At 40.2% G+C, this 25,636-nt stretch overlaps 1 protein-coding gene across 1 annotated transcript in view; it reads left to right on the plus strand.

Moving 5' to 3' along the window:
- The first annotated feature begins 10,543 nt into the window (after nt 1-10,543).
- Nucleotides 10,544-25,636, plus strand: part of LOC149192340 (uncharacterized) — a 48,874-nt gene continuing 33,781 nt past the window's right edge. The window contains 1 exon segment of the mRNA XM_089404552.1: nt 10,544-10,727. Within this exon segment, the coding sequence (XP_089260678.1) occupies nt 10,667-10,727 (61 nt within the window). The 5' untranslated portion in view covers nt 10,544-10,666.

A 25,636-nucleotide genomic window follows, 5' to 3' on the forward strand; every position in this document is an offset into this window, starting at 1 on the left:
GATCCGAAAGTACAGAGTTACAGTCGTTTCAAGGTAGAGCTCCTAAAATCAAGAAAAAGCAAGATGAGGAAGTTTGATGGCAAGGATCCGGTAAATTGGATACTTCAGATGGAGCAATATTTTGATATACATGGTGTACAACTGTTACAAATGGTATGTATTGCATCTTCATATTTAGAACCAGATCATTTTTTATGGTACAAAGGGCTTTGTTCTCGTAAAAAACTTGTTACGTGGTCAATTTTCACGGAGGAAATGATAACACATTATGAGGATACAAAGAGCAACACCTTCTTTAGAGCAACACCACAACAATTGGAAAGAGTAAAAGGGCTTTGTGACATAATGGAAAGCAAAATTATGGAAACCAGGAAGCATACCCCTCACAACTATAAAGATGGAAGTGTTGTTTCTCCCAGCCTTCCACAACCTACAAGGGTTACACCACAACAATTGGAAGAAAAAAGAGAAAAAGGGCTTTGTTACAATTGTGATAGCAAATGCACTAAAGGTCATAGGTGTGCTGAGAAGAAATTATTTTACATAGAATATGAAGAGGAGGAAGAAAAGGATCAAGAAACATCAAAAGAAGAGGATATACGTCAGGACACCACCCCAGAGAAAGAAGAAATGAATTAGACCATATCTTGTAAAGCATTGGCAAGAATTACCACTCCTCAAACTCTCAAGATAGAAGGACATATCAAGAAGAAAAAGGTGCAAGAAGTGAAAGATCACATCGAGAAAGAAGAAATGAATCCAACCATATCTTGTAATTCAATGGATGAAATTACCACTCCTCAAACTATCAAGATAGAAGGACACATCAAGAAGAAAAATGTTCAAGAAGTGAAAGATCACATCGAGCATCAAGAAATGAATCCGACCATATCTTGTAAAGGACTGGAAGAAATTACCACTCCTCAAAAGATAGAAGGACATATCAAGAAGAAAAAGGTTCAAACAGAGAAAGATCATATCGAGCATCAACAGCAAGTTCTCCAACTTTTAAAGGATAACGCCACTTCGGTGCAAAATCAAATGAAACAACAGGTAGATCAACATCGTAGTGAAAAATGTTTTGATGTAAGTCATTGGGTATTTTTACTGCTACATCTCAAGCAAGCTATTTATGAGAAGGAAATGTTGGCAATACTACATGCACTTAAAAAATGGCGACCTTACCGAATGGGAAGACGCTTCAAGGATGAGGATGTGGAAGCATTGTTTTGTGCTATTTATATTATCCAACCAAATTGGATAAACGAAGCAACAGATGAATGGAAGAAGAACGAAGAAGTATGGCCACTTATTCAAAAGTTGCAAAAGATCCCAATTCAAGCAATATTGCCAGAAATTGAAGAGGAAGGAAAAATCATATTGGAACCTGGAGCAGTCACAGAAACAAGAACCTGACAGCTACGAAATCGATCAATTTCAGAGTATCTCATCAAGTGGAAGAACTTAGCCGCTGAATATTCCACATGGGAGGACAAGAATTTTATATAGAAGCATCAAGAACTACTCAAGCGTTGAGGACAACGCTTTTTGAAGGAGAGGGGCATGTTAGGCCCCTATACTACTAGTGTAACCCCTTATTGTTATTAGTATAACCCACTTATTATATTGATGTACCCATGTAGTGCCCATATTGTTACTATTGTGCCCCATAGAAGCCCACTATTGTTATTATTATGCCCTTACATTATTATTGTTATGTCGGCTCTGATTATGTTATAACCCCTTAGACTCCTATATATAGAAAGGAGGTCTTTTCATTTGTATCATCCAAGAATTGTTCATTTATGTAATGTAAAGGAGGTTGCCCCCTCGAAGAGGCTAAATTCTAAGGCGTTGATCTATCTTTTCTATCTTTTCTTGAGCTGGTTTCATAACATCATTCTACTATTTTTCTTCTGGCAATTTCAATTTTTCAGATCTTGGGGGCCTCCCCCACCAAGATCCATTTCAATCTTTTAGATCTTGAGGGCCTCCCCCGAAGATCCAGATCATTGTAGCTGTAAGGCCTGATTAGGGGCATTAATGGAAGACAATGGTTGGTTACATCCCCTTGAAAACCAATGGGAACCTGTTGTTGTTGTTGGTGGTGGTGTTGCACATGTATATTATCCCAGAGCGAATTTTGAATTGAAGCAACAATATAAGGGATACCCATATCAGAGGCATTATATAAGAGTACAACTAGATTCACAGGAATCAAACACACACCTACCATGGATGAAACATATGGTCGTGCGTCTAGGAGATAATAATAATAGATTGGTGAGACAGTGGTTCTAGTGGTTGAAACATGGTGTAAGGACCTGGTGTAAACTCCTGGGCACACGGGTCCAAATGTCTAGAAGAAGCCAAAGAAGCACGACTAGGCACTGTTGCTGTATTCATTATAACCAGAAAAAATATTTTCAATATCGTAGTAGCAACACATGGACGATTCTAACCTTAGACCTCGGAAACAAAAGCTTCAAAATCCAGCTGAAATTGAGAGGCAAAAATCAAAATCCTAAACTTTGCTGAACTTCAACGCTTGCACATTCAAGTAATTTTTTTTCTTAGCATTCAAATTCCTTACAAAAACCCGCACTGATTCAAACACAAAGCCTTTCTAGGGCTTCTAAGCATAGACAAAGAGACCAGGCACCACATTTGGCATTTTTTCCCATCACAATACAAAAAATCTCATAGACAAACACATTAAACAACTGAAAATCAACATTGTTGGACCGACAGACAAAGTTGGCCCTCGAAATAACACATTTCCAAAGCTCCCTAAAAGCACTCCCTAAACATGAAAATGACATGGGTCATAGGCTTAACTCTCCTATATTTTGTGCATTTTTCAGAATTATATTATGCAACATTACACAAGTTATAAAGTATCAGACACGAGAGATTGTATTTGTGTTATACACGACTTGCAATTGAACAGAAAAGGTTGCACATTGGCTGCAATAAGGTACAAGTACAACAACCTAAGGTAGTGCTCACTTTTAGTGACCAGACGCCTGCTTGTTTTCCACAACTACATAGATCCGAGGAATGCTATGACCAACATCACCAAGTGTATGCACCTCCTGAGCACTATAGATATAGGGTCTACCACCATTCTGACACTGCGGATAATCCCTCTTACGACGATCCTTACCACGCATCCAACACTACAATGGTTCCCTACCACCGCCTCTAGCTTGTTGCTCTCCACGTCCTTTCTCAGTTGTATTGAATCTCTTGTAAGGAACTACATTTTCTTTCTCACTTGCATCTTGAGGTCTTCCTCTCTTTGGTGGCCATTTTCCTTTATCTTTCTCATTTCTTTTCAAGTCATGCTTGGGCTCAACTTTGTGCTTCGACTGCTCATAACAATGCTTCAACTTTCGAATGGCCTCCTCCAATGATCTAGGCTCATCGAACTCAATTTGGTCTCTGTATGAAACTGGCAATCCACTGATGAATCTCTAAACCTTGGCCTTCTCCTCCCTGAGGTAAGGCACATATCTCAACAGCTCCAAAAATCTTCTAGTATACTCATCATCTGTCATAGAACCCATTCACAACTCATAAAACTCCTTAGCTTTATCATCATAGTACCTCTCTGACAAGTACTTATTCTTGAAGAGCCTTTCAAATGCATGCCAAGTCAAATCCTCCTCACGTATACCTTTGATATTCTTCACGTCTTCCCACCAAATATCCACTTTAGCTTTGAGATTGAAAGTGACTGTCTTTGCTTTCATTTTTTCTAAATAACCATGCAATCGGAAGAATTTCTTCATACCAAGCAACCATGCTTCTGCATCCTGTGATTTCTTCATCTCTTCATCAAAGGTAGGTGGCTTTTCCTTCTTAAACTCATCCGGAAAGTATCCCCTATCACTCCTCCTATATGGATGATGACGATGACAATCATTATGTCTATCATAACTAGAAATGGAATAGTACCTGTGTCGATCACCTCTCCTATCTGGAGTGTCCAACAACCTACCATCTCTGATTGTGTTAGACCTATCCGAACTGTGTGTACTACCAGATGTACTGCCATATGCCCCATTAGTTATGTCATCATGTCTATGGATTATCATAAGTGGTCCCTGTCGTTGCAAATATGACAAACTCTAAAGTAGTATCACATTCACCTCTGCTTGTTTCTCTTGTGCCTACATGATTTTGTCATTGTCTTCTTTCCAACTCCTTATTTCTTCCTTCAGCCTTCTCAATGTGTCTACCAGGTCAGAAGAGTGCACCACACCATGCTGTCCATCCAATGTATAGGGAGATTCTATGTAGTCTACCACCTTGCTAGCCATCTGATCTCTTTCTTGCAAGGCATACTATGTTAGCTAAACCAAATCACAATAAACCGATGTACCTTAGCTTAATTCGGGGATGATACCTTGTCTACAAGATCAAATTAATGTGATACATGTATAACATAATCATAACAACAAATAAACATATATCATATAAGCGTATCAACGCATAAACACCATTCTAGCTAGGGTCCAATCATCAATGCAAGGCCATATCAACAATGCATGTTGTGACCTCATGCATGACAACAACCATTACTCCATTGCACACATTGCCACATGCATAAGCAATGCCTAATCAACTACACATACATATGAACACATGTAGTTGAGCATAAGTGATCAATTCTTGTAATCAATCTACAAGATTGATACATGTAATCAAAACATTCAAGAATGCACCTGACATACAAGGATGTAGTAAAGCGACATATAATCAACATGTAAGCGACATATAACCATATGCAACCTTCATAAACTTCCGACGATGCATCCCACAAAATCACATCAAGCTCCTCATGACAACCTTTACTACAATCATGATCAACATGATGCAATGCAACAAGCCCATGAAAACAAAAGGCCCAGCCTCAGAAGGTTACCAACTGATCCTCAGAAGCCTTTTTATTAATGAGGCATATATTTTCTTCATTTTCCATTATTTTCCTTCAATTTCCTCCTCACCTGCAACCTGTGACCTTTTACCTTCCTTTTCTCCTATTTTCCTTTATTTTCATAGATAAATGTGCCAAAAATGCCATTTTGCCTTTTAATGCCTTTGCCTTAGCCTTTGCCAATTTTCCTAAGCCAAAACACACATCTGGTGATGCCCACTAGGATATCTTTGCCCAACATTCAGCTTGGGAAAAGTGTCCCTTAACCGTGGTCTTATTTTTCCTTTATTAACTTTTATTGCAATAAATTTTCACCAGGGTTGTTATAGTTTTCATTCTCATCATCTTCATCTCCCTTTTCTTTTTTCCTGTGCAACAACCTATTGTAATGTTGTTGCAATTGCCTTTGCTGCATCAAATGTTGCTCCTGGATTTCTTTCAAGCCCGCTTTCACATTCCTGAGATCATAATAAAGAACTGTCACAAGCCCTTCTCGTCTCCTCTCCAAATCCAATGCGCGAACATGACCCCAAACCTCTAACTCCTAACTCATATCCTCTTCACTCAATTCAATAGGCACAAAACTTAAAAGCAACACTCAAGATGCTTTTTATCACCCTAATGGATAAACAACCCTGACACTCGAACCCACGACATTGCTCCCATTACAAGAAGCAACACTGCCAGTGTTGCTTGAGTTCTTGTTGTCATTGTATGATCCGAATGGAAGATGGCATCAACCCATGGTATCCATCCACCCATGTTATTCATCCACCCATGGTATTGTAAGTGGCATCCACCCATGGTATTGTAAGTGACATCCAACCATGGTATTCATTCACCCATGGTATTTTCCCATGGTATGGTGACATCCACCCATGGTATTCATTCACCCATGGAATTGACCCGTGGTATTGTGACATCCACCCATGGTATTCATTCACCCATGGAATTGACCCGTAATATTGTAACTAAAAAAAATACTATAAGTAACAAGTTGCATTTTGGAAAAGGACAGATTGTCCACCACAATGTAGTCCTTACAGTTATTATCTGTTTTAATTAAAAAAAATTGTGGTTTTGTTTAATCGGCATTCTACTCTTTTTCTTCTGGCAATTTCAATTTTCAGATCTTGGGGGCCTCCCCCCCCAAGATCCATTTCAATCTTTTAGATCTTGAGGGCTTCCCCCCAAGATCCGGATCAGTGGTATCAAAGCAGGTTACGATTCCATGGGAATGAAGGTTTCATGCATATTTCAATTTAAAATTTTTGCAGCAATATTCAACAAACTTCAGGCACGTGCTGCAACCTCAACAAAGCACTTTCTTAGGGCAAGCAGGAAGAATTTTTCTTTTTTTCATTTTTTTGCATGATTTTTTTTGGGTGGCGATTTTGCAGATCATATCTGAAATATTTGGTGCAATATTTACAAAAAAATAACATATCTGGATTCCTTGTGAAAAAATACCAAAATAAAAAAAAATCGGCCGAACCAAAGTCTGGATGAGGGAGATATCGATGATTTAAAATCAGCTATGTTGTAGAATTTGTTTCTGATGGCAACTAGTGGACGGTGACTCTCCTATCATTTTTTAAAGTTTTTGTGCATAATTTCAAACAAAGGATTGTATATCTGAGCTCCTCTTGAGAAACCACCCAATTAAAAAAAAAAATGGGTCGAATTGGAGTTCAGATGTGGGAGATATCACTGATTTAAAATCAACTATTTTTTCAGAACTTTTGTGATGACGAAAAAATTGCAGCATGAGTATGAGATTCTAAAGTGTCCAGATAAGGATTTCCAACATATGGGAAGATGCAAAATGGTCCTTCTGCTTCCAAAAACAGGTTATACTAAATATTCTGAGTTATCTTGACCAAGTTCTGTCCATTTTAATTCCGGAGTAGCATTCGGAGCGGGTTCCCTTTGGAGACGTGCCCTCCCACCCCGCTTTAGTAGGCACTTGCTTCACATTCATCAGTTTCAGCATAGCAGCTTTCGGCTTGGGTTCTTTGGAGATGTGCCCTCCCACCCCAGGCTATGTGGGCATTTGCTACTTCATCAACAATCAACATCACGGTTATGGGTCAACCGCACAAAATCCTTGTCATCGAAGTCCATTTGCTAGGCCACAAACTGTTAGTATCACAGTTGGTCACAAGCATTATAGGGTATCTCTATCCTCAGATCTTCGTTCATCATAGTTATGGGTCATCCACAAACCCGCACTTCATCGAAGTCCATTTGCTAGGCTGCACATTGTCAGTATCACAGTCGGTCACATGCATTACAGGGTATCTCTATCCTCGGATCTTCGTTCATCATGGTTATGGGTCATCCACAGACCCACACTTCATCGAAGTCCTTTTGCTAGGCCGCACACTGTCAGTATCACAGTTGGTCACAAGCATTACAGGGTATCTCTATCCTCAGATCTTTGTTCAACATGGTTATGGGTTAACCACATAAAACCCTTTTCTTCAGTGGGTATTCATATTCACAAAAGGTTTCACAGGAGGGAACTTCACGCAATGGGGACCATTGCTTCATAAGGAAGGAGGAATGATCCGAATGGAAAATGGCATCAACCCATGGTATTCGTCCACCATTCATCCACCCATGGAATTTACCCATGGTATTGTAAGTGGCATCCACCCATGGTATTGTAAGTGACATCCAATCATGGTATTCATTCACCCATGGTATTTTCCCATGGTATTGTGACATCCACCCATGGTATTCATTCACCCATGGAATTGACCCATGGTATTGTGACATCCACCCATGGTATTCATTCACCCATGGAATTGACCCGTGGTATTGTGACTGAAAAATACTATAAGTAACAAGTTGCATTTTGTAAAATGACAGATTGTCCACCATAATGTAGTCCTTATATTTATTATCTGTTTTAATAAAAAATTATTTGTGGTTGTTTATTGGGCATTCTACTCTTTTTCTTCTAGCAATTTCAATTTTTTAGATCTTGGGGGCTTAACCCCCCAAGATCCATTTCAATATTTTAGATCTTGAGGGCCTCCCCCCAAGATCCGGATCATTGTAGTTGTAAGGCCTGATTAGGGGCATCAATGGAAGACAATGGTTGGTTACATTCCCTTGAAAACCAATGGGAACCTGTTGTTGTTGTTGTTGGTGGTGTTGCACCTGTCTATTAACCTAGAGCGACTTTTGAATTGAAGCAACAATATAAGGGATACCCATATCAGAGGCATTATATAAGGGTACAACTAGATTCATAGGAATCGAACACGCACCTGTCGTGGATGAAACATATGGTCGTGCGTCTAGGAGATAATAATAATAGATTGGTGGGGGGGTGGTTCTGGTGGTTGAAACATGGCGTAAGGACTTGGTGTAAACTCCTGGGCACACGGGTCCAAATGTCTAGAAGAAGCCGAAGAAGCACAACTAGGCACTGCCGCTGTATTCATTATAACCAGAAAAAATATTTTCAATATCGTAGTAGCAACACATGGACGATTCTAACCTTAGATGTCGGAAACAAAAGCTTCAAAATCCAGCTGGAATTGAGAGGCAAAAATCAAAATCCTAAACTTTGCTGAACTTCAACGCTTGCACATTCAAGCAGATTTTTTTCTTAGCATTCAAATTCCTTGCAAAAACTCGCACTGATTCAAACACAAAGCCTTTCTAGGGTTTCTAAGCATAGACAAAGAGACCAGGCACCACATTTGGCATTTTTTCCCATCACAATACAAAAAATCGCACACACAAACACATTAAACAACCGAAAATCAACATTGTCGGACTGACAGACAAAGCTGGCCCTCAAAATAACACATTCCCAAAGCTCCCTAAAAGCACTCCCTAAACATGAAAATTACATGGGTCATAGGCTTAACTCTCCTATATTTTTTTTGTGCATTTTTCAGAATTATATTATGCAACATTACACAAGTTATAAAGTATCAGACACGAGATATTGTATTTGTGTTATACACGACTTGCAATTGAACAAAAAAGGTTGTACATTGGGTGCAATAAGGGACAACTACAAACAACCTAAGGTAGTGCTCAATTTTAGTTTTTTTTAGATTAAATTAAGTCATTTATTAATTTTATATATCTTTACTACATTCTTTGTGGGTATTTACAGTTCAAATGTGTGGCAAACTTGTTTCCACCTCAAGTAATTTCTCCTCAGTTCCTCATAGATAATGAGGTGTAGTAAAATCAACTGAATATGTGGCACACATCTTCATTTGGCTAATCTCAAATGGATGCAGATAACTGTGTTTTTCAGATTTGTGAATTGGGTATTCATCACTGAAAAGGAATTTGTCTTAGTTGTTCAGGACATGTGCTTATGTCTTAGTTGTTCAGGACATGTGCTTATGTCTAGGATGCTTGGTTGGCGCTGCCACATAATGACTGTGTCTACCATACATAGAAATTTAAACAATTTCTTGAAAATTATGATTATGGCTATGCATATCAATAACCACTTTTCACTTGTATTTTATTGTGGAATGTAACTTTTCACTTGTATTTTATTGTGGAATGTAATCTGGAGGATCATTAGCCATGAGAGGGATCCGATTTTTTTTTAAACAATGGACTTACATGATTTCCTATAACATTTTTAGTTAACATTGAAATCATGGCTTAAATGTGGTTTATAACCATATGAGGTAGCATTCAAATGTGTGATGTGTGTTGCATTAACATTATGCTTTTGATAGGATTGTTTAGTTTTTATTTAACAAATTGTTTTTGGTTGGTAACTGACAAATAATAGGTGTTACTTTTTTGCTTTCACCTATATCTTTTTAATTCACTATTTTTATTAGTTATGGACTTTGAATATTTTATGAAAGTCAATATTATTAAAATAAATATTGTCATTTTTGCATCTTGAAATAGAACATAATTGAAAGACATTTAGGGTTTTGCATATTTGTTTGCATGTTCCTGTGACTTTTAAGGCTCACAACTCTATAGAATGTAGGCATCAACATAAGTTCCTTCCAAGTGAGAATGAAAAAGTGAGTGCTTAAGACCTCCAAGTGAGAATGAAAAAGTGGGTGATTAATAAACATGAAAGTAATGTAAAATTACATTTGAATTTGGTAATTTGACTATGCTTAATAAACATAAAATTACATTTGAATTTGGTAATTTGACTATTTTGTAGGTTAAATCATCCTTTTGATATCCTCTTTGTTTTAATATTTAGTATAATTAACACATTTTAATGTCCACTTAAATAAATTTTGCGCCACATGCCCTTTAAAACTCATTATTAAAAAGATTTTGTTACTAAACTCTAAATTTAAACACAATAAAATAATACATTAATAAATTAAAAAAATTATAATAAAATTAATCAAACCAAACCATAAATACTTTAATTATTAAGTATATATTTTAATTGATTCTTATTTTCCACATTCCCACTCCTCCTTACGGCATTCCTTTGCACCGGTGCAATTGCTAGTATGATAGACTATCCGATATTGTATTCTTCATTTTGCCTTTTTCGCTATCGTGGCTAAAAGAATACATGAAGTCTGAAGCATAAGAAGTAATATCCCATCGTGAGACACACAGGTACCCATTTCTTTACCCATCTGACTTATTTGGCCCTGAATTTGTTGGATTTTCGTATGATATTGATATAAGGTCAAGATTGCTGGAAACTTCAGTTAATTTCATCAGAAATTGTTTCTCTCATGATTAATGGTCTATATTAGTATCCGATACAAAAACAATGATGGCCATCGGATCGATTCTCATTCAGGTAAAAAATCACATTATAGCTTCTGTTGCTAATGAGAATTGGGCACGTTCTTACGTATTTTGAACTTTACTGGGGCATTTTTGCTCACGAATGCATTCTTATGTAGCCTTTTTGTTATGGCGTGTTGATGATTTCATCTGATTAATTTACTGGGGTAAAACGTACATGCCTTCACATGCACATTATTGCCTATTTTTTTTTATAGCTGCGTCGATGTGCCCTCGCTTCTTATGTAATTACAGTAGCTGTATGTATTGTTTTTGCCCTTTTCGTAAAGCTTTTTAAACCTAACATAGTCTTCGTGGGCGACCACACTTGTCCTTTTCACTTGTGATTTTATTCATAGTAGTCACCGTGACCCCAGGCACTCTCTAAATCACCCTCCTCGATTGATTCAACAAAATCACCAGAAAGAAGGCAGCGTGAGGTGTGCAGCAAAAGCCCACCAGTACACTTTGGCATGCCTGCGAGAGGGGGCAGGCCTGACCCATACAGGCGTACGTGATAAGTGTATTCAACGGAGAGGATTTGAGACAGTCATTGGCATTTAGCTTAAGTTTTTCTGAGCTCCTTGATTTCTGAATCTGACTACAGTGGAAATTCTATGGAAATACGCTGTTGTACTGTGCCTCTGTGTATGCTTTTCCTAACAGATCAAGGTCACGTGTACTGACAGATATATTCGTCTGGTCTTGTTGTGAACCAAAATCTGGGTTCTTTTTTGTTCATAGACCAGGTTTGATGAAAATTTGTATTCCAGACGAAGAACATAAGGACATATTTGTTCTGTATATACAAAAAACAAGAATCATCCATTTGGTATATTTCTGTCCTGTGGTAAGAAAATTTCTTGTGGCGAATTAGTGCTGGATGTCTTGAAAGCTACTATGTTAAATTAGGATATGGGTATGGCTGTAAATTGTTACACATGTCTTTCTCCTCAATTCTTTACAGCTTCTCTTTCATGGATTTAGTTTCTGGGTGTATTCTCTGTAATTTGTCATCTTTCTGTACAAATGACAATAGCTATTGTTTTGTTACACTTCTTCTGCTCAGGGTTGACCGCTGAGGGTTTGTGATGGACATTAGAGATGTCAATTTCTTTTTCTGTTGCTATGAAAAGAGATGAACTGCTCTGCTTGCAGTTATTTTTCTTCTGCTGTTTATCTGTTTTTCTTATAGATTCCTGTAAGCTTATGTCAATAGTATAGGCACATTTTGCATTTAAATTTTTGTTATTCTCACCATGTTTTTTGATCATAGCTATTAAGTGTTTTTGTATTTTCCAAGAAAACTGTATTTTTATTAGAGATAAACAAAAATACTATACGCAGGTCTAGGTGCAGTCTAAAAAGGATCATCTAGTTCATTGAGAAATCATTAAATGAAAATTGCTGTAAGACTACTATATGACCATCTTGTATTTCTTCCAAGGAACCGTAATGCTCATGTAGTTGAAGTTCTTCCTTTGAGCGCTTATCTGCGTTCTTGTTGTGCTCTCTATAAATATGAGTGAAGATGATGCAAAGAAACTGATTAGTTATTAGCCTTAATGGATGTGCTAGTGGAAGAAGAGAATTATGTTGAATTTGAAGGCTTCCTTTCGTCCAGTTGATTGACCATAGAAGATTCACTCATGACCTGAAGCTTATCAATCCTTCTGTCCAAAGCAGATTTCAGTAAGTTGTATATAAGGCCTTGAATTTCCCCCAGCTTTTTTATTCCTCTTCCCATATTACCTTTGACCTGAAATCTATGTGTCTCTGGAAGATATAGAATGAAGCAAATCTCATTAATACAATTTGGGCCTTGACGGTTAGTTTTTGTAGCATCGGAGGTGTTAGCATCGAAGGTGTTCTAGTCTTGAAAGTTGGTGGAGAGGCTAAAACACAAGAGTTCTCCAATACCCAGAAATTGTTTTTGGAAATTCCACCTAGAGATAGCTCAATTAAATTAATTGACCATTATTTAAATTTTTCCTAAGTCTTACTTGGGAAAAATGGTTTATTAATAATAATTAATTGAGAAATGTGTGAATTATCTAGAAACTCACACGGATCGACTTGGAGATGATCTTAGCCATCGATTAAGTTTTAATCTTAGCCGTTGGAGTCCCAATTAGAGATTACAAGAAGAAGTTGATGGGTAGATGGAGAGAGTCGAGACACACTTGGAGAGCGAGTTTCCTTGGGCAGTTCGATTTTTTGGAGAGCAACATTTTGCCGGAAGAGTTCAAGCCATAAAGGGGACGTAGAGTTAGAGGGGCAGAGAATGAGTTTGGAGAAAGTTTTCCAGTTCTGGAGAGTTAGCTATAGGAGGGTCGAGTTTTGTAAGTGAGGTTGCGCAGGGACTGCGCAAAAGCTTCAGAGGCAGAGTTCGATTTGGCTAGATAGAGGGTCGATTCAGTTGCTAAAGACTAGGAGAATTTCTAGAGAGGGCCAGTGAGTCATTCTTAGAGGCTGAGTTGAGCAGATGACTTGATTAGAAGTAGCTTCCAAGAAGAGTGTTTGAGGACCTATGCAAGTGTGATGCAAAGGCTGATGCAGGGGATTTTGTGGGGCTTGTTTGTGCTAGTTGTGGAGCTGGATTATTATTAAGTGAGACAAATTTGTCTTACTCATTTTTGTGGCCAGTTTATTTTGTAGAGGATCGTTAATTTTGGGCATCTAGTTGTACTCAAAATTTCTCACTGTTGCATAATAATAAAAACCTTCAGTTGCTGCACCAGTTTTCCCACATTCGTCTTTTTCGAGGACTTTTGTCCAAAAACAACAGTCTCATTTTTGTGTGTGCTAACACATTTCTCAATTTAATTTTTCTTTTTTTCGCAATGTTGATTTTATTTGGTGAAGAAATTGTAGTGTGATTAATTCGATATTAATAAGAAAAATAATAAACTGCTAATCAGTTAGGAGAATTAATTCCAGTTGCTGCATTTCAAGGAATTTTCACATGGTATTAGAGCGTATTTGATAGATAGGAGGCTCAAAAGCAGAAGAGATGAAATTTCGCTGTTTAGATGGAGTAACAGGCCGAAATTTTCAGAGGTTGTGCAGTGCCTAGACAAGTAGGGTGAATTGCTGGGCAAGGGTTTGATTTTTCAGTTGAAGGTGGCAGAAAGTTCGACTTGTCCAGAATAGCGATTCCAATAGGTAAAGGGAGCAACAACAACTTAGGTTTTCGTAAAGCAAATTTCTTGTTTGGGCACATAGGGTTTTGTAGTTGTTTGCAGTAGCGAAATAAGTGACGGGAGGAAGTGTAATTGCACACAAATGGATATTTCTCACAGAGGGTTTCCCAAAAATCCAATATTCCAATTGTAGTAGGCAGTAGCGGCAGGAAGATTTCCACCCCAAGTCCAGTTTTTGAAGAGATGGCCACAGTCAGGCTTAGAGATCAGGACAGGTTGGAAGGAGCATCCAACTATATCATATGGAAGGCCAGGATGTTATTCCTACTGGACAAGCTTGGCCTAAAAATCTATGCAAAAAAGTGTGTGGCAAAACCTACTAATGTTGATTAGCGAAAATAATTCAAGAAGGAGATGGCCAAGGCGAAGCGGATGATCTTGGATGGAGTCCGAGACCATATAGTTTCACATATATCAGGCAAGAATACCGCCAAAGAGATGCGGGATGCTCTCTCAAGGTTGTACCAAAATCCTTTAGAGCAATGAAAGATGTTCTTAAAGGAAAGGCTGAGGAATGCTAGCATGAAGAGGGGTGAAGGCATTGATCCCTTTCTCACCAGACTTCAGGATATTCGGGATGAGCTAACAGCTGTAGGAGAGATGCCTCCACCTATAGAAATGGTGAGGTTAGCCCTCAAAAGTGTCACCGAGGATTGGGAGAATTTCATCTAGAGCATTTTGGGACGAGATACGTTGCCTGGGTGGGATTGGATGCTCAAGAGTAGATGAGGCGAGCTCTAATAAAGAGCTCCATCAACAACAATAGCAGCAAGCGATCAAAGGGTGCACAGGAGGAAGAAAATGTGGCCCTTGCATCAAAAGGAAAGCAAAAGGTCCCAGTCAGGGACAAGGCTCACCGGGAGATAAGAAGAAAAAAAAGGATTTGTCAAAGATCAAGTGCTTCAGGTGTGGCGAGTTTGGCCACTACAGTACTCAGTGTCCTCAGAGAAAGAAGGACAAGAAGGAGAAGCAGGATCAAGCAGCAATATCCACAGAGATAGATAAACTTTCCTCTAGGCTAAAGGAAGATTTTTCCATGTTTGCGGCTATACCTCTAGGAGTGAGGTGGGGCGATGTAGAATTTTAGTCCCAATGTTGTGCAGAGGATTGGGTAGGGTCTATCAAGGTAAGCGTTAGATGGTGTTTCCTCATGGATCATTACCTTGCTACAGGGGCTCACAATGTTCAGTAGCAGGAGGATCAGTGTCAGTTGGTGCAATCAATTCCAGAGTGACAGTGGCAGTGAGATATTGAGGAGCACAGAGCAAAAACGCAAATTTCCCAGTAGACAGAGTAGAAGCTAGTAGCAGTTAGAGACTCAAGAGACAATTGCAGCACAGAAACAGTTGATTCAAGTATTTTGGATGCAGCAATAACAGTTGAGAAGGAGTGTTAGTTGGGTTGCAGTGCAGGTGTAGAGTTGGCAACATTACAGGTTGTACAATGCAGTGTCAGCAACAACACAGATGCAACATGAAAGTTGTGCAGTAGTTGATGGGCAGTGGCAGGCAGTCACAGTTGCTAGACATCAACAGCGTGTATGGAAGATGATGCAGAGACAAGGTGTTGTAGCAACAATGCAACACTAGAACACCTTCCTTGCTAAGAGGGAGTGTTAGTTTTTGTAGCATCATAGGTGTTTTAGTCTCGAAACTTGGTGGAGAGGCTAAAACACAAGGGTTCTCCAATACCCAGAAATCGTTTCTGGAAATTCCTCCTAGAGATAACTCAATTAAATTAATTGACCATCACATAAATTTTTCCTAAGTCTAACTTAGGAAAAATGGTTAATTAATAGTAATTAATTGAGAAAGGTTTGAATTATCTAGAAACTCCCACTTTGAGAAACTAGGTCTGAGGAGGAGATTTACCCGATTGTGGAGATGATCTTAGCCATCGATTAAGTTTTAATCTTGGCCGTTGCAGTCCCAACTAAAAATTATAAGAAGAGGTCAATGGGTAGATGGAGAGACACACTTGGAGAGCGAGTTTCCTTGGGCAATTCTATTTTTCAGAGAGCAACATTTTGCTGGAAGAGTTCGAGCCAGAGAGGGGACATAGAGTCAGAGGGGCAGAGACGGTGAGTTCGGAGGAAGTTTTCCAGTTCTGGAGAGTCAGCTACAGGAGGGCCAAGTTTCCTAACTGAGGTTGCACAGGGAGTGCGCAAAAACTTTTGTGGCAGAGTTCGATTTGGCCATACAAAGGGTTGATTTAGTTGTTAGAGATTGGGAGAATTTTTGGAGAGGGCCAGCAAGTCATTCTCTAAGGTTGAGTTGGGCAAACGACTTGATCAAAAGTAGCTTCCAGGCAAAGTGTTTGAGGCCTTGCGCAGGTGTGATGTAGAGGCTGACGCAGGGGCTTTCGCGAGGCTTGTTTGTGCTAGTTGCAAAGCAGGATTATTGTCAGGTTAGACAAATTTGTCTCACTAATTTTTGTGGCTAGTTTATCTTGTAGAGGATCACCAGTTTTGGGCATCCAATTGTCCTCAAAATTTCTCACTGCTGCATAATAAAAAAAACCCTCAGCTACTGCACCGGTTTGCCCACATTGGGTTTTTATGGGAACTTTTGTCCAAAAACAAGGGTGTCATTTTTATGTGTGTGTGCTAGCATATTGCGCAGTTTCCTGTATTTATTTTCCACAACGTTTATTTTATTTGGTGAAGAAATTACAGTGTGATTAATTCGATATTAATAAGAAAATTAATAAACTGCTAATTAGTTAGGAGAGTTAATTCCAGTTGCTGCATTTCAAGGAATTTTCACGTTGACAAGCTGCATTGAAATATCTCGATTCTCTAAGCTAAAAATTTGTCCACCTGTACCTCCAATAGCATTGTGTGGTTTAACCTTTGAAATAACTTTATAATATGCAAATAAAGCATTAACTTGGTCTACTACTTGAAAAGTAGGCATCATATTCTCTTCAAACAAAATAGAGTTTCTAGCTAGACATATTCCCCACAAAACCAAAATGCAATGGCCCTAAAGCAATTTAGATTTTGCTAAGTAATCCAAACATTAGGACATGTATCTAAGGATTCACATTTCAAATGGTTCTAAATACACAAATGCTCCACAACCTCAACCCAGGCTTTTTGATAAAAATTACAATGCAAAAACAAATGTGAAGTGTCTGCTCTTGTTAAAATTGGCAACTAGGGTCAAACTCCATGTGGGTCATCTTATTAATGGAAGCTGATATTTTTCTTGGATCCCTCTCATCGAGAGATGTAGGATTGATCTAAAGATCATCCTATTCCGATAAGTATTCATGGAGATATGAATTTATTTGTGTTATGGGACAATTCGTCAAGGTTTGCCAGCAACCAAATAAACCCCACTTGTGCTCAACGTTCTAGTATAAATAGAGGTGGCCTTCAAGTCATTTCAACACACTTGGGATCTCTTCCTCTCTCTACTTGTCTTTGGGTTTTAGTAGGAGGAGAGATCCTAAGGAATAACGTTGCCCTGATCCAGAGGGCAGAAAGCCGGAACTGTCGGAAAAGTTGAAACTGCCGAAAAAGCTGGAAAGCCGGAACTGCCGGAAAAAGTCGGAGCTGCTGAAAAAGCCGGAAAAGCCGGAAAATCCGGAAAAGCCGGAACTGCTGGAAAAGCCAGAACTGCCAGAAAAGCTGGAAAAGCCAGAAATCTCAGAACTGCCGGAACTGCTAGAAAAACTGGAACTGTTGGAAAAGTCGGAACTGCCGAAAAAGACGGAACTGCTGGAAAAGCTAGAACTGCTGGGAAAAGCCGGAAATGTCGGAAAAGACAGAAAAGCCAAAAAATCCGGACAAGCCGGAACTGCCGGGAAAAGCCGGAACTGCCAGGAAAAGCCGGAAATGCCGGCACTGTTGGAAAAGCCGGAACTGTCGGAAAAGCCGGAACTGCCGGGACTGCCGGGAACAATTGGAACTGCGGGGAACAGCCGGAACTGCCAGAACTGCCGAAACAGCCGGAGCATCTGTCTTCGAAGGAGAGCAGCATGCAAGGGACAACTAACTAACATTGGGACAGCTGTATGGTACTTAGCAGCAAATACACCAAGCATGCAATGTTACAGCTAGCATGCAAGGGACAACTAGCATGCAACAACAAGCATGCTAAGGACAACAAGCATGCTATGGACAACAAGAGAGCAAGGGACAACAAGCAAGCAAGGTGCAACCAACACATAGGTAAGGATGGCAACATGGTGCAACAATGGCACATAATGCAGTACAATGATGGGTACAGTCATGATTAATGAAGCGTGATGAGACGCAGCATAGTGATGATGGGTGCAGCATGGTGCAACGTGGTGAGGTGCAGCATGATGATGAAATGCAGCACAACGATAGGTGAAGGAGTCACCTTGGAGAATTAGTTGAAGTAGCATGTCTTCAACTGATCTCATGTATAATCTTCTTAGAGATGATCTATGCTTTTATCTAGATAAGTCAAAGTGTTGACTTCTGTTGTAAACATAATATCTCTCTCTCTCTCTCCTAAACTATTGAAGAACATATAAGAAGAATTGATCAAGGGTTTCCCCACATTGGAGTTTGTCCTTGGCTAGCACCACATCTTGTGTCCTCTTGTCTTGGCTTGTCTTCTGCGATCTATGTTTATGTTCTATCTGTAGTTTACTTTAATGCTGATGTGACTGCTAATCTGGAAAAGATATGGAGCTAACTGTGAAAATTGAAATAAATTGCTCTAAGCATAAAACATACCTAAAATTAACATGGTATCGGAGTTGAGATGAAGACAATGTCCAAGCAAGAGTGAGAGCAATCACCGAAGATAGTTGGGAAAGGACAAAAGGATTAGTGGATTCCTCATCCCTCTTCAAATTCACCGAGGGTGATGTCAAAGCAGAGAATATTATCAGAATGGCGCAACAGAGTTTCTGATGGCCTACCTAAAGATCACTTCATTAGGAAGTCCAAATCTAAGGGTGGAAGGAAAGGTAGATGCCTTGGTTGCAATAAGTTTGGTCATTATGTGAAGGAGTGTCCGAATGGCAGAGACACATCTCTTGATGAAGATAACAATCATTCCAGGGACATCTTCAATGATCAAAGAAATGATAGGTAATGCAGGTCATCAAGGAAATGACCGACTCTTCAAAGAAAGCAAGGAACCCCAGGTATGAAGAATCAAATGTTGTTTTTGATAAGATAAAGAAGCGTTATCTTGTATTGGCCCTCTCCTTCAGATTCTTTGGGAATCTGGCTTATTGATTGTAGTGCTTCAAGGCACTTCATCAGATAGTAGGGTGCACTCTCTAAGCTGGTAGATATGGAAACAATTGTGAGATTATACTTGGAGTTGATGCCACCTATCCCAGAAAGGGTGTAGGGAATGTTACCCCTCAATTGAATGAGGGTAACTCGTTTCATTTATAGAATCTCTTTTATGTACCTGATCGCAAGAAGAACCTGGTGTCCATTTCGGCAATGGAAGTCAAAGGTTACAGGGTGGCATTCATCGATGTAAAGGTACGTGTTAAAAAATAGAATTTTCAAAGATGCTTTTTCTCATGGGTTTAGGGTTGGCAATTTGTATCAAGTTGCAGGATGGTCCTTTAGGGATCATGTCAATTGACATATTGCATCTATAACACCGAAGGTCTCCCTATGGGGCCCTACCCGATGTGAGTCAGATGGTGATAGGGATGCCTGAATTCAAGTAGAGCATGAAGGTACATGTCTGAGATGTACCGAAGGAAAATCTTATAAGGGGACCATTCCCCTCATGCAACAGGTCCACAGGTTTGGAACAACCCAAGGAGTTTGAGATTCATGATCGGGAATCTCATGTATACAGGTGGAAGAAAGTCCTCTATGGCTTGAAGCAAAACACCCTGGGCGTAGTATGAGAGGATTGATAGCTGTCTGATGAAGCTGAGATTCACTAGGAGTGAAACCGATCCAAACCATTACCTAAAGGTTATGGATGATGGACCTCTCATATTGGCACCTTATGAGGACAACCTATTTCTGACAAGTGCAAACCCTCTCATTTGCAGAAGTAAGAGGGAGTAGGGTGCACTCTCTAATTTGGTAGAGATGGAAACAATCATGGGATTATACTTGGAGTCGATGCCACTTATCCCGGAAAGGGTGCAGGGAATGTTACCCCTCAATTGAATGAGGGTAACTCGTTTCATTTATAGAATCTCTTTTATGTACCTGATCGCAAGAAGAACCTGGTGTCCATTTCGGCAATGGAAGTCAAAGGTTACAGGATGGCATTCATCGATCGAAAGGTACGTGTTAAAAAATAGAATTTTCAAAGATGCTTTTTCTCATGGGTTCAGGGTTGGCAATTTGTATCAAGTTGCAAGATGGTCCATTGGGGATCATGTCAATTGACATATCGCATCTATAACACCAGAGGTCTACCTATGGGGCCCTACCCGATGTGAGTCAGATGGTGATAGGGATGCTTGAATTCAAGTAGAGCATGAAGGTACATGTCTGAGATGTACCGAAGGAAACTCTTATAAGGGGACCATTCCCCTCATGCAGCAGGTCCGCAGGTTTGGAACAACCCGAGGAGTTTGAGATTCATGATTGGGAATCTCATGTATACAGGTGGAGGAAAACCCTTTATGGCTTCAGGCAAAACACCCCGGGCGTAGTATGAGAGGATTGATAACTGTCTGATGAAGCTGAGATTCACTAGGAGTGAAACCGATCCAAACCATTACCTGAAGGTTGTGGATGATAGACCTCTCATGCTGGCACCTTATGAGGACAACGTATTTCTGACAGGTGTAGACCCTCTCAGTTGCAGAAGTAAGAGGGAGTTGGATTCCGGATGTGGAATGATAAACTGCAAGCTTGTGACTACCTTGAGGATTTTAACTTTCAGAAGTTATATGGTAGTGATGTTGGACCAGATTTGGGAAATGCCTCTGAGTTTCATAAACTCATTCGCGTTGATGTTCGTGGTGAACTTCCGTCCGGACATATGTTTTGTAGTTAGCATGGTGAGCTCATATTTGGTTGAGCCTCACTGGATTGGTGCTAAGAATCTTCCGAGATATCTTCGGGGCACAATCTCTCATGGATTGAGATACACTGTCGGAAATATGAAACTGCATGATTATTCGAATGCTAACTGGGCAGGCAATGTGGAGGATCACTAGAGCACTTCTTAGTGCTGGTTCTCTTTGGATTCTGCTTCGATATCATGGATGAGCAGGAAGCAGAAGTCGGTTGCTATAAGCACCGCCGAGACCGAATACATAGCTACGAGTATGATCTCATGTGAAGCTGCATGGTTGCAGAAGCTCTTAAGTGAGTTGTTTGTACACATGATGAATACCACTGTGATTCTCTGTGACAACCAGAGGGGGGATTCGATTATTGAGGAATCCCGTATTCGATGATTGCTCCAGCAGATAGACATCAGATACTGCCTTATCTGGGATATGGTAAGTCGATGAGCGAGGAGGCTTCATGGCATTGAGACTGATGTATAGGTCGTAGACATTTTGTCAAAGCCTCGGGAAAGGTCAAATTTGTGACTTTCCCGAACGACTTGGAGTCGTTGAGAGACCTTCTTATAAGGGTCGTGCATGTTGCATGCATTGAGCTTTGGGAGCTCTGGGGGGCTTGGGGTACTCACTGGAGCAACATATGACCACAGGGCGACTCACCCTCCCTTGGTGGTGCGCTATGAACAGGATGATTAGTTCTTTTGTGGGCCGGGATGATTAGTTCTCTTGTGGCAACTGTGGAACAGGATGATTAGTTCCCCTGTGGGCTAGGATGATTTGTTCTCTGTGGCGACTATGGAACAAGATGATTAGTTCTCCTGTGGGCTAGGATGATTAGTTCTCCGTGGCATCCACTGACAGGATGATTCGTTCTCCTGTGGACAGGATGATTAGTTCTCCTGTCGAGGCATCCTACCCATGCAGTCTGGGACTGATGGGAAGTACCTCTCATCTGATCAATTAGCAGGGAAATGAGGATAGGGACCATAGTAGTACTATCGATGGACGCATCGTTGTATCTACCGTACTCCCTATGCTAGGATGACCTCCATTGATCTGGGATCAGTATGAGTGCTTTGAGACACTCTCTTGTGACATTGATCTGGGATCAATATGAGTGGTTTGAGACACTCTCTTGTGATATTGATCTGGGATCAATAAAACTGACTTCGGGTCAGTAAGAGTGATGCGACATACTCTCTTCAGATGAAACTGACTTGGGGTCAGTAGAGAATGGTATGAGACATTCTCGACCAATTCTTATTCTTCATGGTTCAGCAGAGCAGAGCAAAGTAGAGCAGAGCAGGGCAGAGCTCAGCAGATCAAAGTAGAGTAGAGTAGAGTAGAGCAGAGCAGTGCAGGGCATTGATGGCAAAGATAGTACAGTTAGACATATGGATCAGCGGATGGAGTTCTCCCTAGTTGAGAGGGAGTGTTAAAATTGGCAACTAGGGCCAAACTCCATGTGGGTCATCTTATTAATGGAAGCTGATATTTTTCTTGGATCCCTCTCATCGAGAGGTGTAGGATTGATCTAAAGATCATCCGATTCCGATAAGTATTCATGGAGATATGAATTTATTTGTGTTATGGGACAATTCGTCAAGGTCGGCCAGCAACCAAATAAACCCCACTTGTGCTCAACGTTTTAGTATAAATAGAGGTGGCCTTCAAGTCATTTCAACACACTTGGGATCTCTTCCTCTCTCTACTTGTCTTTGGGTTTTAGTAGGAGGAGAGAACCTAAGGAATAATGTTGCCCTGATCCAGAGGGCAGAAAGCCGGAATTGCCGGAAAAGCAGGAAAAGCTGGACCTGCCGGAACTGCCAGAAAAGCCAGAACTACCAGGAAATCCGGAAAAGCCGGAAAATCCGGAAAAGCTGGAACTGCCGGAAAAGTTGGAAAAGCTAGAAATGTCGGAACTGCCAGAAAAGTCGGAAAAGCCGGAACTGCTGGAAAAGCCGGAACTGCCAGAAAAGCCGGAATTGTCGGGAAAGCCTGAACTGCCGGAACTGCCGGGAAAAGCTGGAATTGCCGGGAAAAGCCGGAAATGCTGGAAAAGCCGGAACTGCTAGAAAAGCGGGAACTGCCGAGAAAAGCTGGAACTGCAGGGAAAAGCCGGAGATGCTGGAAAAGCCGGAACTGCTAGAAAAGTCGGAAAAGCCGGGAAAAGCTGGAAAAGCCGGGAAAAGCTGGAAAAGCCGGAAATGCTGGAACTGCCAGAAAAGCCGGAAAAGCCGAAACTGCTGGAAAAGCCGGGGACTGCCGGGAACAGCCGTAACTGCTGAAACAGCCGGAGCATCTGTCTCCGAAGGAGAGCAGCATGCAAGGGACAACTAACAAACATTGGGACAGTTGTATGGTACTTATCAGCAAATACACCAAGCATGCAATGTTACAAGTAGCATGCAAGGGACAACTAGCATGCAACAACAAGCATGCTAAGGACAACAAGCATGCTAGGGACAACAAGCAAGCAAGGGACAACAAGCAAGCAAGGTGCAACCAACACATAGGTCAGGATGGCAACATGGTGTAGCAATGGCACATAATGCAGTACAGTGATGGGTACAGTCATGATTAATGAAGCGTGATGAGATGCAACATAGTGATGATGGGTGCAACATGGTGCAGCGTGGTGAGGTGCAACATGATGATGAAATGTAGCACAACAATAGGTGAAGGAGTCACCTTGGAGAATTAGTTGAAGCAACATGTCTTCAACTGATCTCATGTATAATCTTCTTAGAGATGATCTATGCTCTTATCTAGATAAGTCAAAGTGTTGACTTTTGTTGTAAACGTACTATCTCTCTCTCTCTCTGCTGAACTATTGAAGAACATATAAGAAGAATTGATGAATGGTTTCCCCACATTGGGGTTTGTCCCTGGCTAGCGCCACATCTTGTGTTCTCTTGTTTTGGCTTGTCTTCTGCGATTTATGTTTATGTTCTATCTGCAATTTACTTTAATGCTGATGTGATTGCTAATCTGGAAAAGATATGGAGCTAACTGTGAAAATTGAAATAAATTGCTTTAAGCATAGAACATACCTGAAATTAACAGCTCTCTATGTCTGCAAAGTAAACATATATTTGGACTTGCTGTATTTCTTTTTTAGAGGGTTTCTCATGTTAAAACTTTATGTTCAAAACAAGCTACATAAACAACTTACACATGGTAGGGTATTTAACTTTCCAAGCTTTCTACCACCACCATTTGTCATCACCCGGTCTCAATCTAGAAGGAATTGAGTATCTAATACTAGGGGTATAATTTCCCCTTGATAGATTCAAAGCCCACAATAATTCATCTTGGAAATTGTTCAATCTTATGTGTCTTCTTGAGTTCTGCTAAATGGTGATCCCATTTTTGAGTCGAATTTCCTCCTAGACCTAGATTGACCAACTTTCTCTAGCATTGAGACCACAAGGATGTGCCATCTTGGCTGTCAATTGAATTAAGTGTACATTTTACAATTACTTGTAGGTGATGTATGAATTCGTTAGGAAGGAATATGTCTACCACACCCTATTATTTCATCTACTACACTCTTGTGATCGATCTCGCGCTCTCCATGTCAAATAAGAACGTATGACTGAGTGTCATTCCCTTCCTCTAGTTGGATACATTTAGTATCCTCTTCCTTTCCTTTCGATCTAGTCAAAGAGAGTTTATGGAGAAGTGTATTTCTGTGTAAGAATCAAAGTGGACAAAGTCGACCTTGGGAATAAATCGACAAGGGTCTGAAAATTGAAAAAGTCGTTAAATTCGGGAGGCTTTTGAAAAAAATGGCAAAAACTCAACAAAATGTAAAAAGTACAATTTTTTAATTTTTTTTAAGCATCTAAAGTATCCACAACATCAGATAAATGCATTGCCACATAAACACGAAAATAAGCTAATATATAAGATGTATATATCAATAGTGAATCAAGTCCTGAATCCTGAGTTGCGACTCAGTCTCAAGAGTCAAAATATCAACAAAAAATGTAATAAATGTATATAATGATGCATCATCATGAGTCATGTACGTGTCATAAACTAATTAGTCATTGAGTTCCTTTGCCCCTCTTATGGGAATAAGGAATGGCTTTGCCTTTTCCTCTAGAGGAAGAAGGCCTTGCCCTTGGGGCTACAAACAGACTCTGTCATCCTCTAGAAGCAAAAATAAGAGGTCGCCTCTGTCCTTTGTTGCTGCCCATCCTAGACAGTGTCACCTCCTCCTCCTCCTCTTGCTCCACCTCGTATTCCTACTCCTTCTCCTCCTCTACCTCTCCCCCCCTTGCAACTGGTACCTCCAGATCCACCTGTAACCTCAGGGATCAGGTCCATGAGAGGTCTCTTAGTCTCAACCCTCCATGTAGTGGTGTCAATATGGTCCAATGAGATGGCTCCCACGTCAGGGATTTTATGAAGTTGTCTCACCACAATTGGGTAAATCTCCTCCTCTTGGGCAGTGACAAACAACTCTGCTTTCCACAAGCATGAATCGCAAAGGTTAGAGTGCAAAATGAGTGGAAAAATCAACCTTTTCCTTACTTATACGCTGACGGACACCTCACTCACGAGTTTTTGGATAAACTCTTGATTTTATCCCGAGTTTTATGATTAAATTCTGAGTTTTTCATTTTTGAAAAAATTGTGAAAACTCGGTCGATAAAATCGGCGAGTTGAAAAAATCGCAAGTTCCCGATGTTATCGCGATTTTATTGGGACCTTTCCCATA

The sequence above is a fragment of the Pinus tabuliformis genome, chromosome 2_2, assembly GCF_031772625.1.
Source record: "Pinus tabuliformis cultivar Carrire ecotype Pingquan chromosome 2_2, CPIR1, whole genome shotgun sequence".
In the NCBI taxonomy this organism is placed as follows: Eukaryota; Viridiplantae; Streptophyta; class Pinopsida; order Pinales; family Pinaceae; genus Pinus; species Pinus tabuliformis.